At 39.0% G+C, this 20,672-nt stretch overlaps 1 protein-coding gene across 2 annotated transcripts in view; it reads left to right on the plus strand.

The window, feature by feature from the left end:
• SYT10 (synaptotagmin 10) overlaps positions 1-4,236 on the plus strand; it is a gene marked incomplete at its 3' end in the record, with an annotated part of 33,890 nt that extends 29,654 nt beyond the window's left edge. For both annotated transcript variants that reach the window (XM_084206072.1, XM_084206073.1), the window contains exons 4-7: positions 846-966; positions 1,296-1,467; positions 2,952-3,081; positions 4,165-4,236. In XM_084206072.1, the coding sequence (XP_084062198.1) occupies positions 846-966; positions 1,296-1,467; positions 2,952-3,081; positions 4,165-4,236 (495 nt within the window). The remainder of the gene's footprint in view (positions 1-845; positions 967-1,295; positions 1,468-2,951; positions 3,082-4,164) is intronic.
• Between the last annotated feature and the right edge of the window lie 16,436 nt (positions 4,237-20,672).

The following is a 20,672-nucleotide window of genomic DNA, read 5'->3' on the forward strand; positions in this document are numbered from 1 at the left end:
GCTGGGATAATTGTATAACTGAGAAAAGGAAAAAATAAGAATAGAAACTCCCTCAGAAACTGGTAGAAACTCCCTTAGGTTACACACCTCAAGTATTGTAGCATCTAAACTGTACAGCAACATTTTATTTTCTGATTACTTAGCACATGGTCTCGATATAGAACCTGTCTCTTTGTGAGGATTATTAAAATTCCTATGGAACCTATCCATCCTTCTGAGTATATAATTTTCCAAAAAGTTGTTGTTGAGCCAGAAAAGCTGTAGGTGCTACTCCTTTACTTTGCTTTTCTACTGAAACAGAACAACCTCTTAAAGCACATTGAGAGCAGTAAAGAGAGCAACATTTACGAGCATGTTCTTCTTTTTGAAGCACTTTCACAGGACTAGCTTTTCATACACATACCTGTGCAGAAATTATTCTCCTACATAAATCCCAGTGTCTAAAGGGCATGTAAATGTGCATGATCTAAATATTCCATCAGATTTCTTTCTATTTGTGCTGATGGACTATGAGTGCTTTCAAGAGCAGAACTCGACATTCTACTTTCAGCAACATTTCATTTGTGTGAATTCAACACAAAAATATCAGGAATCCAGAAAGTTTTGACTCTGATTCTAATTTCTCAGATTATTAATTGAAGAACTTGTCTCTAAACTATTATTTTGTTGTTACTCCTCCTGTACTTTACAGAAATAGCTTTTGAAAATTGCTTGTGACTTCTTCAGAAGCAACTGAGGTTTCAAAAGAAGCCTCTCTCCATGTTAAAAAAAAAATTAGTTTTGCATGATCTGAACTGAATTTGGGTAGCATGATCAGGTTTCTAATAATTGCTATTCTTTTTCAGGAAAGCATAGATTTGGGTGAGATCATGTTTTCCCTTTGTTATTTGCCTACTGCTGGGAGGATGACTTTGACAGTCATCAAATGCCGGAACCTCAAAGCAATGGATATAACTGGTGCATCAGGTGAATCTCTTTCTTTTTAAAAAGGCAGAGTCTGTTCAGGAAGGGGATGAGTGAGATGGTTTTGTGTGTCCAACATGGCTGTGGAATGGAAGTGTCAGAGAATGAACACAGACCCTGTTTAGATGGACTGGCAGCCAGTGTGTCTGTTTGGAATGGCTGTACCTTTCCTTTGCACCTACAGCATGATGAAAGCAGCATTTTCCAGGGTCACTCAAATCTTTGCAACCTTTTACCTTAGCAGTATAACATTCCTACCACAAATATTGTTCTTATGCCCCCATTTGAGTGGCTTTGAGTCCTAATGCATGAACTGATTATCTGTTGCTCAGATCCGTACGTCAAAGTGTCGCTGATGTGCGAGGGACGGAGGCTGAAAAAGAGGAAAACAACCACCAAGAAGAACACACTGAATCCTGTTTATAACGAGGCCATCATCTTTGATATCCCTCCAGAGAACGTGGACCAGGTCAGCCTCTCCATTGCAGTGATGGATTATGACAGGTAAGTACAGTCCACTTTCTGACCAGACAATTCCTCATCACTGCAAGCCACTGCTTTCTCCTTGAGATTACAAGCAGCTTCAGCGTAACAAAAGATAAAGCCTTGGGGCCATTTCATGAAGAAGTTTAAAGCTTCCACACCTTTTAAAGCACATGGCATTTTATTTGTGTCATAAATGACTGAGCTGAGGAAGAAATATGGCTCAGTTTTCTTCCAGGCCTAGTGACATACATTCTTGTCCATTTCTGGGGGCTGGACTATGTACAAACTTTATAAATCAGGTATATGTTCTAGCTTAAAAAAGTCCCTCACACCTCTAATTTCTATTTAAATAGCAGATATTTGAAACTAAAGAAAATTTCAATGACTAAAAAGGAATTAAATGCTAATTATGTCATTGAACAAAGTCATAATTATTTCTTCAATTGATTCAGTAAAATAACCTTTCAATATGTAACCTTCAATATGTAACCTTTGGGTTCAGCACTCACTGATAACATGTCTTAGGCTAATTATCTATGGCTTCACTGAGAACTGACAGGAAAAGACTCTTGCTTAGAGTGGCTCAAGGACTGCAGGTTGATCAAGGCTGTGACTGACAGAATCCTGCCCAAGCCAAGTCTGCTTCATTCAAGCGCTATTAGTAATGAGCTCCTGAGACTGCAGGGCAAATCAACAGTGAAAGTCCAATTTAGTAACATCACCCTTCAGATGGTTTTCCCTTGCCATCAGATTTCTGGTTGTTCTCCAAGTTCTGCCAGGAAGGCTTTCTCACTCAGATGTGAGAGTGGCACCGTGGTGCCATTAGCAGGGAAGGAGCACAGCAGCTCGCACGCTTCCAGTCCTCCTCAGCTCCTCCCTTCCCAGCACTTGCTAAGGGGAAATTGGAAAGCATTATTCTAAGGTACAGAGAGTCAAGGTACAGAAAATTACTTTCTGGGGTTCCTCAACCAGTTTATGGCACTGTGAGGAGCAGGAAGTATTAAGGTATAGCCTATTACAACTATGACTCTTTTCACATTTTAGACTGAACTTCCAAATATCACAACAGCTAGAGCTAAGAAATAGTTTGTGAAATTATGTCTGAAGCATTTGCAGCAGGAAATGTATTCCCCACCATTTTCATCCACCTTCCTCTCTCACAAAATTCAAGCATGTTTTCTTTCCGATAACTTTGTGTATTATGATCTTTTTCTGTCCTTGTGTCTTTTGGGTTGTAACCTTTTAATGGCAAGGATTATGTTTTCATTGCTACTTTTATAGCTGCTAGAAGCACTCTGGCAGTGGCTGGAGGTTTTTGATGTTCCCATTACAGAATTTAATATTACTACACTACCATTACAACTAATATCTGTAATAAATGATGCGAAAGCTTTGGTCATGTATTCCGTGCCACGCTTAGCCAGTAAAGAAGATTGTGTATCAGAAGTTATTAAAACTATCTTTTATTAAAAATAAATTCTTTCTCACTCTGCAATTCTCAGAGTAGGGCACAATGAGGTCATCGGAGTATGCCGGACAGGAATTGATGCCGAAGGCCTCGGAAGAGATCACTGGAATGAAATGTTGGCTTACCCACGTAAACCAATAACACACTGGCACCCACTAGTAGAGGTAAGAAGTAGCAAAATTTTGTCCTTGATATTGAATGGTATTGCTCCTCACATTTATGGGCTTCTGAGAATCATGAAAATCAGTGCAGCACCTATGGAGCATGTAGGAGATAATTAGCACAGCCTAAATCTAGTTGTATGGGTTTATCTATCATTTAAAATGGCCATTTCAACAATTTCCATGATGCTCTGATGGCTCTGTAAGATTGCACTTAGGCATTTTAAATTTCCAGAGATTTTGATAAAGCTACTTAGAAGAGATCATTTGCAAAAATTTCAAAAGCAATCATTTCCTATTCAAAAATCTTTAGCATAAGCTGCTGTTGCTAAAACATTAATCTGTAACTGGCCTGCAAATTAGGCTAAATTGTGGCAACATACCGGCAGCTCCCTCCAGAGTTATTCAACAGATGCTCACTGGAAGCTTTTTCAAATGTAAGGGTGATTATATCTACAAGTCCCTGGGCTCAGACTCCCTCTGAGATCTGCTGTGGCCACACATTGTTGTTGCTCTGTACACAAAATCCTGGCAGCTCTGGACTCAGAAAGACACATATTGCAGCCTCAGGAAGCAGCAGGGGCACAGAGGCACTGTTTAGCCCATCACAAAAGCAAGCTGTAGAAAAATGATTTGCTGCCTGAGGCCATGTGATTCCCCCACTCTGTAGCACATGGCTGCACAACATGTCCTGTGAGAGGTAGAAAAAGCATATCAAGGCTTCAGTAAAACACTAAGAAGAGTGTGGGGGCAAGGAAACTGAGTCAAGGCAGCAGAGAAGTATCTTTTAGAGGTTCATGGCTCTGTCTAATCTATGTAAATTAGGAGACAGAGGTGCCACCCTTGTTGGTGAAGTAAACCCATTCCTGTGAAAGGGGTCAGAGGCATTTTTAGAAGGTCACTTCAGAAATTTTCTTTCCATTATTAGTTCTGCTGGAGGCTTTGATGCCAGAGACTTTGATCCAGAGAGTAGAGAGGGTCTGGATGTGATCTGGATTCTTTTTTGAGAGAGTCTCCCATCCTCTGAAATGAGTGTGATGCACAGCCAGATGTGATGACATTGTAAAAATAACACTTTTCTTGCAGCTACCTGGCCGAGCAACCAGTTTTGACAGCCAGGGCTCCTGTTCCTCACCCAAACCACCTCTTACGCCCTAGGAGCCAGAATGGATCCATCGTGCTCAGTGTCCAAAGCTCCCCCCAGCTCACATCTGCATCAACAGAAGGTTTGCATTCTGCAGATGAACTGTGCCCATATTTTTTTATCAAAATACATCTTTCCTATTCTAAGTCTTCTATGACAGTTTATAATAATTTGTTAAAGTGTGAATGAAGCTGACTCGAGTCGAATATAACCCTTCCTTGTGCAAATTCACTCACCTGTTTTACCTCTGGCATATATCCAGGGTCACATCCAAGCAGTAGTTTGATGGGGCCTGTATCATTTCAGAGGCAAAGAAACCAGAAAAAAAGATCCCTTAAGTAATTCAAAACTACTGCACCTTTTAACACTTAATTCTTTTGAGTAAATAGTCATAGACAGCTCATGTAGTAAATTCCTTCTAAATTGCACTAAATTCTCTATGACTTTGCAAGACAGCACTTCAAACTGAATGTTGCACGAAAAAAACCAACTGTTGTCATGTTTTGAGTAGCTGGAAAATCAGTTCATTCCTTGGGCAGGGAGGAAGGGCTGATTTAAAGCCCACTGGAGCCAAAGAGGCAGATCTACTGACTCCAATGGGCTTCAGTCCAGCCCTTCTGAAACAGGTATGAGAACTGGATCTATGCAGTTATAACCTTCCAGCACTCATGGTGACAGCTGCATCTCTACACAAGTCAAACTGCAGAGGAGAGAATGCTCAGATGCAAAGGAATTGATTCAATGTGATTTATCTCTTCACAAAATTGACCAAATATTGCAGTTACCCACAACATTTTTGTGATTCTTGATTTAATGTGACAGGCTTAGATTTCTTTGAAGTTATTTTGACTGAGTTCACAGCACACATGGAATTCAGTTTCTGGTTGCTGGCTGGATGCCTCTAGACACATATGTTAAATATGAATTTGAGATGTGTTTTCTGTCAGTCTATGGAGAGACAAATCTAAATGCGACTATTTTACAAGCAAGTAAACTCATTTATTAGAATACACAGTGACAGCAAATGCAAAAATCTCTGTGCTGGAGTCAGATACTTTAAAAACTAGAAGAGAACTGCATATTATTTTGTGGATTTATCTCCAAACACTGCAGTTTGCCTCAATCAGATAAATCAGATAGTTACTTTCTTTTTTTCCTTTTTTCTTTTCTTTCTTTCTGTGAAGAGTGTAGCACAGGCAGCATGATTGGGTCTGAGGTTTTGAAATCTGGACTGTAATTAGAAAAAAGTTAGGAGGTGGCACTTTTTGTACCTTAAAACAGAGGAGACAGTGTTTTCCAAAACAGCATTTTTACAGAAGTGTCATGCAGGAGAAAAACGACAAGGGAAGATTGATTTATGATAACGAAAGAAATTTTGAGAATTCATCTGGATATGAAGGGAAAAGGTGATTTTGGCAAACTTCTGAACAACCATTTTGAGTTGGCTTAGCCTGGCTGACACAAAATATTTTCCTGAAGATCCAGTCCCTCCATGTCACTGACTGATCTCTAAGACAGACAAAAATACCTTTAAGTGTCTTAAGCTGCTCCAGAAAAGCTGGCAGGGCTGGTCTTCACATTACAGGTGTATCTAAGTCAAAAGAGGAGGCACTTTCATACCTTGCCTCCTGTGCCTATGAACACAGCAAGCAAGCAAATATAATAATCAAACTCTCAGACTGTCTTTACAAATAAGGGGGGAAAAAAAGGAAATTAAAAGAAAGAAAAAAGGGGAAAAAGCAAAGGCTCCAGCCCAAGTTTTAGAATGCCTGTTTCAGGTTGTTTTTCATGTTTTCATGGCCTCTAGGCAGAAATGGTTTCTCCCAGAGAGGATTGGTGATGTTGAACTCTGATCCTCCCTGCTTACGATTGTATTTTCATCACCATAAATACAGAGCAGCCTTGCAGAATTTCATTCCTCCTTTTGCTCTGGATGAGTAATTTTTTTAATAGGAGAACAAACTCTCCATTGCAAGGTTTTTTTTTCCCTCCCATCGTTGTTATCCTAGCAAAATTCTGTGGCCTAGATAATTTTCAACGTGATTCTGCAAGGCTGATATAGAAACAGATATAAATGTATATATATATATGGAGATTGAAAAACTATTTTATGTATGCATCTATCTTAATATAAATTATATCAACGGTGGCCTTTGTGGCCTAGAGAATACTTTTTGTAATGTGGTACTGTAACATTTAATTAAATATTCTTTGCACTTTTTTGCACCTAATATCCAAAAAGCGAACAAATTCACGATCAAATGTAGCATAAGTGTTCAGCAATGAGCGAGGTATTTTTACCTATTTTACTGTTCTCTGAGTATCCTGTGTGTTTCATCATAGGTAGTAAGGTACTTCAAGATTCATTTTCTTAAATTTTAATTGTTGTCAAATACCAAAGGCTCGGCTTGTGCCCCCTTGTTGTGTTATTTTTGGTATTGTTAATAACAATAGTGAATGACTTCTGTGTCTAAACCTGATTGATGGGTGCTCTGCATCTAGGAGAAATCAGGCTGCAAAATCATCTGGACATCTAGCTTCAAAAATGATCCCGTAAGTATTTATCTTTATTCCCTTTGCAGTGATTAATAGAACTAGTGAAAAAGATATATTTTTTTCTCCATTGTTTCCTTAGCCATCTCAAAAGACAGGATATGTACTTAGCATAACCCATCCCTTGGCTTTGGAGCCTGGTTCACAAGTTACTCCCAGTGACATCATAAAAGCACCAGGGAAAAGCTTAGCACACTTGAAGTCAAGGAAGATGTTGGTCAATGCATATCTTCATTAAGGAATTCTAAATATTTTAGTTTGGAAATCTGGAGAAGTTGCAAATTCTCTGCTCCCATCCTGATCTTTTTTTTTTCTGCTTATGCACATTTCTCCCATATCTCATGCATTACCCTCATTTGGGCAAAAACAAAAGTGGCAAATGCTGGTTTAAAATATATTGTAGTGCTTTTACAACAGTTAGAAAATCTTCCTTTCCTAAAGGCCTAAGTTATTTTGCTTGAAGCAGTTTACTGGAAACAGCACCAGTATTTGAGAATTGTATTTGCACGGCCTGGCTTTCTTTGTACTCTCACACTGCACAGGTGAGCACAAGCTCACGAAGATTTAAGTCATGTTCTGCACTCCATGGCCTCAGCTTTGGATCCCAGCATTTTACAGTCCTGCTGACATGGCCCTTCCCCTCACCCTCCCAGCAAGCAACCAGCTCCTTCCTCACCATCATCCTTCTATGCTGGTCTTAGGGATATGAATATTGGTCAGAAATAAAGTGGCCAGCAACTTCCCCTGCAAAATTTCTTCTTCAATAAATGCAATTCTTTGGACTACTTATGCTTAAGTTACAAAATTATACATTTTTTCTTAAAGAATTACCGCCACTTCCAATATTTTTGAAGAAAATATTGAGCTACCAATAAATGTTTTCATTGGGTTGATTTTTTTCAAGGGAAAAAGCAATTACCTAATTTCTTTCTGTGGATGCATTTTTGGAGCAATATTAAGAAAAAGTTTTGTTAAAAGATTCATTTGTTCCATCCTTTTCTCCTCTTTCTCAGCTTTTTAACTGGATTCAATGCAATCCCTTTAAAACTTTTTAACATGATGATGTACAACCTATACATGACAGCCTAGTTACAAGGTTATTTTGCTATCTCTTTTTTATAAACTTTTGTATGTACTAACTTTTTATTATACTCCATTAATTTAACAGGCTTTATACATCTGAAATCATTTGTCTGTGTTTTTCGAGTGAACAAACATTCAAAAGAAGGGTATTTCAGAACTCAGTAATAGAGTTCTTCTCCTGCTGAAAATGTAACATTTTTCAGAAATCCCTAAATGTGCCTGCCAAATTTGAAAATCACCTTATTTGAGCATGCAAAAACCTAGGTTTGCACATACAAGTACTTGCACTTGCTGGATGTACAATCACTATTATTTAGCACTTCTGTTACAACAGGACACTCACAGCTAATCAAAAATATGTTTCAGTTCATGGTAAACACTTGACAAATCTGTACTGAGGGACAGTTCCTTGACCTGAGAGGTTCATAGGACATTATTTCTACAAATGAACCGGCTTGAAATTTTGATAGCTGTTAAAATATGATGTGCATGTTAATCAGTGAGGTGGCTTTTGGACAAAGCTCATGTTATATGTGTTGGACCATCCAAAATATGGATAAAATATACCATATATATGAGAAATATTAATGCAGGTTTTGATAAGACATTTTCTCTCTCATCCACACCACAGCAGAGACTCGGTTTAACTCAAGATTCACTTTCATTTAGCTTCTGAGTCTTGCCAGCCTAAACTGAGCTCTCTGAAAACAGCCACATTATGGCACAGAGCAGACTCTGAGCTAGGAAAGATGAAGGGAAATGTGGCAGTAGACACAAAGCTGTTCCATGCATCTGCAAATGCCCTGAAATTGAAACCTTCCTCCTGAAACTGATAAGAATTCCAGCAGTTTTACCACCTGTCCTTTCTTTCTCTGCTGTAAAACAGGACAAAAGAAGCACATTCCTGAAGAAGCATCAGCATTAGGCATAGGAGTTTATTGAGGTGCTGATCACAGGCATTTGCCTTTTCCAAGGCAAATATACCTTAACTTCTAAAAGTGTCTTTTGTTTACTCATCTAGATGAATAAATATCTCCTGCACAAGGCACTTTTCCTCAACCCTGGAAAAGGGCAGATTTTAACAGCATGAAGGAAACCAGGAGCTAGAAATCTAAGAGAGCGAAGCTGCAGGTGGGATTTGAATTTCACAGGGCAATCTGGTCAGGAAAATGGAACTAACACCTTCAATCTTGTGCTGAGTGCTAAGGGATGCTTGATGATAGCAGGTGCTCAGGGCTGTGATTTGATGTTTTATCTGATAGCACCTCTACAACGTTGCTGTTGCTGGGAAACCTCTTTACAGGCTCAGAGAGGAGAATGCCTCTGCTATTGCCACGGGAATTTTTTTCCACCCGAGTGTAGACTGTGATTCTTGTGTTCCATGGGGCTCAGTCCCCTGGAAGGGCACAAAGCATGTTAAATTTGCAGAACAGGAAAAGCCAGCTTGGCACTGTGCCATCATGGGGACTGGTCACTTTGTTGGTGTTAAAGACAAGTGTTTGTGCCTTGCTGATCCAAGGAAGGACGTTTCCTACACGCTCCGTGGCTAAGCCTGAGTTGCTGAGCCATGTTGCTGCTACTGAAGATCCTCAGTACCAACCTTGTCAAAATATAACCAATACATATAAATACAGCTTAAACAGGTGGCCAAAGCCCCCTCTTGTGGAAAAGGAATGGTGACTCCCTGAAAAATAAATCAAGGCAGTATGTTCTGGAAGTTGGATCTGCAGGAAGTCACAGAGCTGCTGTGATGAAAGTGGAGCTGCTCAGTAATAACTGATGAATACAATATGTTGGGTTGACTATTGGTCCTGAACTAGGTGAGTTCAATAAATCTACTTTAGGGAAAAACAGGCAGAAAATGTTTGACAGAGGAGTGTCTCTCAGGAGCAAATGAGTTGTATGAAATGTTAATGTCCATCTTGGTAGCCTGGGAGAGTCTGCTGATGCTACAGCCAGGCTGAAAAATGCATCTCATCTAAAATGGAGAAATCCCAAGCAGGCATAAGGAAAAAGGCACAGGAAAGATCAGGAGATCTGATTCAGAGCAGACAAGATTCATGTCTGAGCAGGCTGGGGATGCAAGCTGGTACAGTAGTTCACAAAGAAAATAGGCTTGGTTGCTCTCCCATGAATAGGTGGGAAAGCTTGAGACAGGGCAAATATGCATATAGACTGTTATTTTCAATTCCATTTATTTGAAATATTTAAGTTTGCATATTTAAGATTAAATATTTAAATACCATTCTATTTTTAATGAAGGGGAGTACTCACAGACTCTCTAAAAGAAAAGCTGCACATCCATTCAGTCTGCCTGCATTGGCACAGTTCAGTCAGACAGTGTCCCAAAGCCCAGCAAAAATTAAAGAATTGTGAAATCCTGCCTCTCCCCTGGAGAGATGAAGTCAGGAAGCCTGACACAACAAAAGAGCTGAAGACAGACCAAGGAAAGGATGAGGGCACAGTTATTTCACCCCAACTTCAGGGCTCACAAAGCCATTGATTAGAAAAGAGTGCCAGAAACATGTTTTCATGGGAGCAACCTACCTTTTATACAATTTTCCTCTCTTTCAAAATACAAGCATATAAGTGTCTTTGAGACATTGCCTTTAAATAGTTTGGGATATTTTCATCCCTTAAAAATTCAAGACCCTGAAGTAAAGTAAATCCATGCATCCATCCATGAGGAAAATAAGATAAAATTTAAACCAGAGCAGGGAGTAAAAACTTTCTGTACAATAAATAAAGCTCTAGAACATGTTTTAAATTGCTTTCCTGTGTAGATTAATGGTATAGATTTAAGGCCTAATATCCTGGGACCTCTTAGTTTAAAAGGGAAAGATGTGTTTCAGATTGTAAAGCAGTATTTTCCTGCAGGTATAGAATTCCTAGTTGCCTGGCCCTGTGTGATTTCAAATATCAAAAATGTTCCAACAAATATTCATCAACATCACAGATAGGAATTTTAGGCACTTGAGATTAGCACTGCAAAAAGGAATCTGGGTTTTTTTGGGACACTTTCTAGGTTAACTTCAGGAGAAATTGTAGGCTGTTGGATGTTTTTGTGAAGCAGATACATTTCCATAAAAGTAAGAGGAGACAGAAAAAGGGTTGAATTGCTTTTTTTTAATATGCTGTGAGTTGAGACTGATAACAGGATCAGAAGTGAAGAGGACTGAACAAGAAGATATTTAAAATCTCTTATGACATCTGAGCCATAACAGGAGACAAGAGAGGAGGGGAAAAGCCTATAGAGAATGAAGAGAGCCCTCTGGAAAGTCAAACAAACAAACAAACCCAAAAAGCAAAAAACCTGTTAAAAGGCAAAGTGGAAAATATAAAAAGGGGTTGAAGAGTCTTTTCAATAGAGAAAAAGGTATATGTTACAAATATTCCAAACAGAAAGGGATTTTTGACATAATTTCCCCACTTCATATCTTGTACAGCCGTTTGAAAGCCCACGAGGGTAGTGGGAGCCAATTTCAGAACCTGAGTCTGTTCTTAAAATAAAAACAACCCTCTGCCCCACAGATCTGTCTCTCAGAGGGTTCACAGTGCAAAGAGCACTGCTCTGGCAGCTGCTCATGGCACATCCTATCCCCCTGGTCTCTTTCTTGCAGGACAATGGAGGCAAAAAAAGGACATTTCCCACATGTGCTCAGACACATGGATGCTGTAATGGCCTCCTATTTATTTGCACCTGACATAGGTTGGAAGGAAAAACATTTTTATATGCTGTCACCTCTTCACGTTATCAAAGCTCCTGACAGAGAGTGCTGGAATAACCAATAGGAAACAGCTCTGGAAATGCTGCTGTGGTACACAAGGGACTGGCTTTATTCTCAAGTCAAGCCTCAACTAATACCACAAAATGGTGGACAAGTCATTGGGCTGCTGCAGGTGCTAATTCTCTGATGACTCAAAAATATGAAGTCATAATTATGGTGTATTTCTCCCTTAACATCCCACAGGTCTTTGTGCATGAATAGGGTCCTGGAACTGAGGTTGCAGCCAAATTCTGTCTCCTCCTGTTCTTCCTATTCATGGAGGTACAGCAGAATAATGAATTTTTATTCCTTTGTCCCAGATTGTCACATAGTAGTGGGTGTACTGTGAATGTTTCACCCTGGGAGTGGCTGCCTCTTATTAAAAATCAGAGTGATCAACAGAGGACCATTACTTCCCTCACCATGGTTTTCTGAGGCTTAATTGTGTAATAATAGTTATGAGGGAAATGACTGCATAGCTGAACAAGACAGAGAATTGCCAGCTGTAATTATTTTTGTCAAATGGATATGTGTGGATGGGTGTGTCTTTCTTCTTCCTGTAAATGGAGATTTGGCTACCACAGAAAACGAAAAAGGAGATTTTGAGGACTCTCCAAAATGCACGTCACCCTCTTACATCTATTCCTTTCAAGCCTCATCTATTATAAGTGCTTAATGACCTTAATTATCCTTATAGTACAAGAACCTGATTATTTTATTTAAACCTACAACCTTTTCAGTTCTCAGTCCACAAAGGTAACTTTGGGCTATGGAATCAGAGTCACTAATGAGAAAGTATAGTTTTATCTTAGCCAGCAGCCAAAACCTGCACAGCTGGACCTTTTCTGTATTCCTCTGAAAGGGAGCCTGGCACTATTGCACTTTAGCTACTTGCCAGTAGCAGAGAAACAATTGTAGGTCACAGCCAGGTTCAGAGAAGCTCTGAGGATTAACCCCTCAAATCCTGGCTCCTAATCTGCCTGCTCTCCAGGCACAGGGCAGTCTATGAAGTCCAAGAGCAGTTCTACCCACAGAGGGCTTGATGATGAGCAATCTGTGCTGAGAAAAGAGATTTCATTCAAATTATATCAACAGAGCTTTTAAATTTTTCTTTTCTTTTTTTTTCATGTACTGTTGTTAAAAATTGACATTTTCTGAAAACAGAATATTCTAATTTAATCTCTAGCAGGGCAAAAAATGGTACTAAAGTACCAATCTACTCATGCACTGAAAATACTACTGATGCAAAAAAAGAAGTAAAAAAGCCTTTCAGGAAAAAATATCTGTGGCAGCAAAACACAAAGATGCTGGCAAAAAGGCATTTTCCTTTATATGTGACTTTTTCTGACTAGAATTAGAATATTCCACCTCTCATTTTGGGCTATCTCAAGAAAAACACAAAATCTACTGTAGTTTTAATAGCTATTGGAATACTACAGCACAATAAAAGTGATTCATTTCAGCCTCTTAAGGTGTAAGTATTAACAATTCACATTCATTTATATATTTTCCATCCCTAAAAATCTATTTATCACCCTATTCCAAATATACAAGAATTCTAGCATGCTTTCAACAGGGGTTTTCTTTTGGGTTAATCACTTGCTACTTTATACGCCAATAGTTCTTGTATTGATTAAAACAAAAATATTTTTCTTAATATCAGGACAATAGACCATTAAACGTACCCAGGAAAGTCACTCTGTAGGCCTTTTTAATATGTAATTTCCTCTGAAAGCACTCTGAACTTGGCCAGCCCAACACTGAAATCCAGCAGGACCACTGCTGTTGATTTTGGTGCACTCCTCATCAGGTTCTGTGTGAGGATGTGTCAAAGCATTTTATGGAATGAGCCCAGTCTCAAGGCAAGCAGAATGATTTCTCTTACATCCACCATGGATTTTTGTCATTTTCTGACAGCTCAGACTATATCAGAAGTCTTCAGCACATCTCTGGGGCATGAGCTACTATTGCAAATGCTGATTTTACTAGTACTGGTAGGAAAGATGAGCCTCAGCTGCCTGACTTGGTAAATAAAAATGTCTGTTGTATGTAGTCAAACATGGAGGTGATGTGTTTGTACAGATTTTTCCTTTTTAATGGTGGCCTGCAGGTTTCCACAAAATGCCATTTTGTTCTGAAGCTCAGAGGGTGTGTGTATAGATTAAACCTTTGATATGGAATTTTTAGATAGTCCTGTTGCACATCAGATATAGAGCACTTCTTTTCAGTCTATATTTCTATGGAAAAAATATTGAAAAAAGTTTAATTTTGTTAAATAAATAGAAAAATATTTCTCAATAGAAGGAAAAAGCCTAGATATATATTTAGTATTGTTCCTTGTTTCTTTTTCTTCCAAGTGTAGGTCTAAATTCTTTCTATGCTTCACTATTTAGGTTTCTGTAGGATATGTTGGACTTAAATGCACATGTCTAAGGATGGGCTATGGGTCGTTTTATACCCTAGAAGTTGGCAAGCTGGCACCCTGATTTGGAGAGGCACTTCTAAATTGTGCTTTCTCCACTTTCTGGGGGAGATGACCAGGGTGCTTGTTCAGAAAACCACGTGAAATATTGTGTTAACTCTGACCCGTTAACCTCAGCTCCCTCCACGGCAGCACAGCCCTGCTGGCCGGGATGCGAGCGGGCAGAGCCGGAGGGCATCTCCTCCTTGCCCTGCTCTGCCCAGCACCAGCTCCTCTGAACCATCCAGGTGCTCCTCCAGCCCCCAACCACAAGGGGAGTCCCAAAAAGCCTCTCTTTCCTTTCCATGAGCTTCTAGTCCATGCTGTGTCCAAGCTGACTGGCTTCAGTGGGCTCCTGGTGAGCACTGAACCGGGGGGAGGAGAACAGAAATCAGCCACATCTTTGCTTCAGCACACAACATCCTGCTTCCCTGGTATGTGCTTGTTTGTGGGGAAGGCATTCTCCAGAGTGTATGCTTCAAAAGGTAGGAAGTTAAAATGGAGTTCCTGGCCACAGGAAATATTGACAGCTAAAAAAACCCCACTTACTATTTAAACACTTAATATCTTGATATCTTAAACGAAAGCACCCAACAAAATGTCTGTCAGGATGTGCTGTGACAGTGGGGACTCTGGATCAGGCCCTAACTGGCCCAAACTCTAACAGAACTCCCTACCTTTAAAATAATCTTTATGATTAGATCAGAAATGTTGCCAAGTCTATGTAGCTTACAAAGAACTGCAGAGTTCTTCTAAGATTTTGTCTCTTCTTGCTATGTGGTGTTGGCTGACCAAGATCTAATATTAAATACCTGACTGTTTTAGTACCCTTTATTCAGTGTTCATGATGTGACTTTTTAAATGAAGTCTGTGATTTGATACCTAGACATTGTTCAAGTCAATATCCTTGGCTTCTGCGTAATAGAGACAAGAAAACAAAACTTTTTGAACTTGTGTTACTGGCTTTTTGTATGCGCTAAATGGCCATTTGTGAAACTTGACAACATAAATTGTACTACTGATAGTTAATGGGTTTTTTTGCACTAGCCTTTGAGAGCTGTAACACATTTCAGTATTTTTACAATGTATTCTCTAGGAAGTGTGAATCTATTTGTCAGTTCTGAAAAAAGATACGTAACAATGAAACCTCAAAAATGTTATGAAGTGTACAGTTTGTGATAATTTTATATTTAAAAAAGACAAGAAAAATCAAAGAGTTCATTTGAAATAATTTTATTCTAATTGTTTCATATGTATTTTGAACAAGAAATAAAAAGTGATTAAAATTATTCACTTTTTTCTGTCATTATTACAAAAGAACACTTTTCAAAGGTCTATAAAGATCCGTGGATTACAATGCCCCCAGGTTGAGCAGCCCTGTCTGTATCCAAGGTCTTTTCTTCTCGTGAACCTGTTACTTTAAAATTCTACACCTGGAAGAAGCAAAGGATACTTTTGCCACCAGATTTGCAAGGTTCAAAAGAGAATGCCCTTGAGTGAAAACAATTAAATCAAGCAGCTCCATTATTTGTAATTCTCTCCACATTATCTTCCACTCCCTGCTATGATATTGTTTACTGTAATCATCAAAGTCATTAGACCATGTTTTAAATAATGGATGAACTATTCAATTTAACAGTTTTAAAGTATTTAAGAGTATTGAAGTATCTTAAGAGACACAAGCCTAATTTCCATCTTCCTTGTTTCTAGTTGCACAATCATATAGATCAAATAGACAAGAACTTTACCACCATTAAATGGAAAAGAATGGCCAGATTTGAATAGGATTTATGTTTAAACTGAATTGGTGTAAATGACAACACCTTATGAAGCAATGATTATTCAGGGTAGACAGGCTCAAGCATGCAGACTTTTGCTGGCACTTACAAGGACTCTTTAAAGAGGAAAACTAAGCTGAAAGTGTTCAGTATCAGCTGAATGTGATCTATTTCCATTCTACCAGATACTTGAGTTCCATATTACAAACACTGGGGAAAAAGCAGCATACAAGCAATTGACCTTTGGCAGAGATATGTAATTCTCCTGAAAAGAAATTAGATACATCTAGATGTGACGTTCCCACCCTCTTTCTGATCTCTGATGGCTGAACATTAATTCCAAGTCAAGTTTTTGCTAAGATATTAAATACAATTCTGTTCTCTGTTTCAATTCAAAAACTTGGTCCACATCTGTGACTGATCCACATTCTGTTTCCTTTGGAAAACTGCTGGTCTTTCTCTAGCAAGGTTTATGTCATTCTAATTTCCCACTGCCTTTAATCTTAATATTGTCTCTCTCACATATAAAATGCTAATTTTCATTAGACTGATGAGTTCTGAGGGTTACAAATATTGTAGTTTATTTTGAAAACCTGTCTGTAATTCATATAGAAGCAACACGATCATCTTCAAGATTTCACTGCAGTCTGTGAAATATAATTTCTGCATGCAGTCTAATCCTTTTTCTTCAGTCACTCCTGAATATATCTTCATTCCTTACAATAATGAAATTTACTAGCCCACAGGGAAGCTGAGCAATGTGCAGCTTAAAATGGTGCAAGAACCAGAAGGAAGCAGATTTGTCAGGAAGAGAGAAGAAGAAAGAAAGGCAAACAAAAGCCAATAAAAGGTAAACACGATAAAATCTTGCAAATTATTGAGTATTCTTGCACACATAGCACTATCTTTCAGTCACTGCACAAAATACACCATGCCTTTAAAGTGATGCAGAGAAAATCAGGGATCAGAAGTGAATCCACATCTCCCATCTTCTAGACCATAAAACTCCCATTCCTCTACTTGGATTTGTACTTTGCATGGATTATGTGAGAGTCTCACAAAGGAGAAGCTGTGATGCATAAAGAGGCAGCAAATGATTTAAAAATATATGCATAGTAACCTCCTATCCTGCTAAAACACATGGGTTCAGATAAGGCAACAGAAATATGATTTTCACACAGTATTGTTTATATGTCATTCTGAAAGTTGAATAAATGCCCTCCTGCTGCTACTGCTGTAGATAACAGAACCTGTTTTTCAACTCAGAGGACAGACACACATATTTTCAGAACAAAAGGTCCTGAATTGACTCCCTCCTCTGTGCTGCTTGGACGCAGCCCAGTTGATCACAATGCTGGTTACAGTAATACAAAACATCTTAAAAGCTTTAAGTCTGTGGCATAATAAAGACAGAAATCTTTATCATTTGTCACACTCTGAATTGTGGCATTTTGGGAGCAGTGCAAGTGCTCTGATTTGCACAAGCATTGATTTTGCTTAACATACCCACCGCGCTTAAATTGATCTGTTACTCTCCCCCTTAGAATTTCAAAACGCAGCAATCACAGCCTAAACTCTTCTGCTGAAGTGGTGAGCACACTCACTCACACTCAGGTACCTTTTTTGCCTCCTCCAGAGTATATTTCTTACGTCCTCAGCCTTCAAAAAACAGCAATTCTCTCAGTGTCTGTGTTATACATCCCATGGAGTGCATTTCCAGTTAAGGTCACCAGCCACCGTTTCCCATTTAAATTTCTTTCATAGCTGTTCTGTATAAATTCTCTTTGCTCTAGTGCTGTTTCTCAAGAAAAATGGTCAACCCCATTGCCTTGCTCCAAAGAGTGAGACTGACAAGAGTTTTTTTGTGTCCTAACTCTAACATAATGTCAAGCCCAGAGCATTTGAGGATCAAAATTGGAGTGACTGAAGACTTTCTGTGAGGTTTTCTGTTATTACGTGCTCACTGACTTTCAGGAACCAAGTCAATATCTGAGACTTTCCATATTAAATGCTATGTGTGATGATATATAACTATAAAGTATTTGTAAAGTCCTAACAATAGTGGGATTGTGCAGACATGTTTTATGCAGAATTGACAGTTCTTCACTCATTGCATATTAATTTTGTCAGCATTACAAAAAAAATCCCAAAAGAAATTGAAACACAATAATGGTTTTGTACTTAATTATAGATGAAACTAACAGAATGGAATTTACATTTGGGAATTCTTGACTTTTCAGCTCTTTATTTCTGAGCTCTGAGCCCATTAAGTTCACAAAGAACCTGCCTAATAAGTTTCTTTGGCCTTTAGCCTTGATCTTTAGAATGTGTTTGCTAAATCCATCTGGTTAAAACCAAGTCATAACTATTAGTTTTGGACATCTCTAACTCATCTAGTTATTAAACAGTTTTTGTTAAGGAAACATCTTACTCAAAGATCTTACCCTGTGATCCAGCTTGCCTGAAGCAAGCTGGATAACCATCCTAGTCACCCAGAACCTTCCTCACCATTAACAAATTACAGCCAAACAAAGAAATACCTGTGCCTGGGTTCCTAAGGTCAGGGGGCCTGACCAGCACAGCAGCCAACCTCACAAACCTGGAAGGCATCCAGAGAGACAGCATCAAGCAATTCTTTGCTTTTCTGTTGTAGCTTGTGCCTCTGACTTAAACATGCTGAGGTTTAGAAACACCTGGCTGGAGAGCATCCTCCAGGCGGCACACTAGGACAGGGAATCAACTGCCCTCTTCACTGCAAGAAGTTGGAGCAAAACTTTGGTTAGGAGTTGTGGCCCCTGGCTAAATGTTGAAAGTAGGTGCTCCTGGAAATGTATGTCTATTTTTTATTAGAAAAATTTTATTCCTAAACTACTGATCAGTTCTTTATCCCTGAAACCTGATAAATTCAATCCACTAAGGTTAAAGGTTGGGAGCTGAACCTGTCACACAAGCATGAAACAGTGGCAAGCATCAGAAGAAACATTTGCTTATCTTCTTCCCAAGCTCCATGAAATCACTTTTGTATTCAAAACAACTGTCCACTACAATAACAGGAGGGATCATTCTCATCTCACAAATGTTTTTGTTGGCAGCAGAAACTGAGTCACGTGCCCTAGCTGTGGCACAAAGGCTCTTAATGAGATCAGCACAACCATAAATTCAACCACTATTCAGGGGGTCTCAGAGAAGCAGCCTTTGAGGTGAGACAGAAGGAAGAAATCCAGGGTAGATAAGAAAAAGAAAACAAAATATATTGTCAAACTACACCATTGTTTGGCTGCTTTCAGCTCGCTCCCATTATTCCCTTGGCCTGATTTTAAAGTGATTTTACATAAATATCTCTAGCAGGAAAACAAATGTTATTCAGGCATATAAAACCATTTATCTGAGCAGCAGTAGAGCTTGGTTTCTAATTCTTTCAAATGAGTGAAGGAAAGCTGACACCGCCCAGCCATGGTGCCACACGGGGTCTTAGCTAGAGGATTGTATTAATCTGCCTACAGCATGGCAATGAAAGCTAATTTTCATATCCATTTAATTGCATAAAGCACTCACAAGCTCATATAAGCTCTGATTGTTTTGCAAGTGCACTGAATTATGTGTAATTTTGACTGACATTGTAGTCTGATAATATTTATGTGTGTGCTTGTCAGCTAGTAAAAATTAGATTTAAATATTTACATTGAATTCTTATTGAATTTTGGATATTTAAGTTCTATCATGCAGACAAATGCAGGCTACATACTCAAGTAAAATGATAACAAGCATAGCTTTCAGAAAACTAATTGAACATCTGCAGTAATGTTTTATAAGTGCATGCTATATGAATAGCTGAGTCAGCATATTAAGAAATTGAAATATTTTGAGTCTGGATTTTTTTCTCCTATCTCAAGAGCTATATATGTAACTAGGAAACTCACATCTAGATTATTTCCCATTTTTCTCCAATGAATATAAATTTCTATTTTGTTCCAGCTAGAGACCATACTTCAGCAAGGTGTGGGATTGAAAGGAAAAGCTGTAATGTTCCCTTCTAGGCATGCCACCTCTGCACCAACCAGCTCCTACACTCCCTCCTTCATGGGTGACATTCAGGTGATTGGATTGAGCCTCACTTCTCTCCCCAAAGTCCAGGATCAGCCTGGAGCAGTGTAATCTGTGACATTTCATTGTCTTCATGGGGTCTCTTTTTTGCTTCAGAAAGGAAAGCACATGTGGCTCTTCTCATAACAAGTTATTATCTTCTCACATCCAGGTCATTTCCATTTGAAATGATACTTTGAAAAAGCCAAGCTGAGCCCTTTCCCTACCTGCTCTATTCACCACCTGCCTGGAGAGCGAGAACTTGACATGAAAACCACCCCACTCTGCTCTGAATGACTTCACACACAACACAGGGCAGTTGTAGAAGATACTGTGGGATTCTGCTCTTTCTACTGTGCAAGCAAGAGCATGTCCTGGCCTCAAAAAGAAACTGGCTGCACCCAGCTCCTCTGTTCCCTGCAAGAACTGAGTCCCACCAGAACAGCTTGCTCCTGCCAACACAATTTTCAGTCGCAAGGGTGGCTCTCTGCCTTGCCCATCAGTATCTGCTCTTCTTAAACACTACTTACATCCTAACTAGATTGATGAAAAGATGACAAAAAAGAGGAAAAGGAAGGGAAAGGGAAGCAAAGGGAACATGCTAAATTGCGGTGAAAGTCATGTGGTTTTAATTCTCTAAGTGTAGCACGGCTTGTGCTGCTTGGTTTTGTTTATAAAATTCTGTGCTCAAATCAGCACTGCAGATTGCCAGATATGTCTAAATA

This window comes from Fringilla coelebs (assembly GCF_963513975.1).
Source record: "Fringilla coelebs genome assembly, chromosome: 5".
Lineage (NCBI taxonomy): Eukaryota > Metazoa > Chordata > Aves > Passeriformes > Fringillidae > Fringilla > Fringilla coelebs.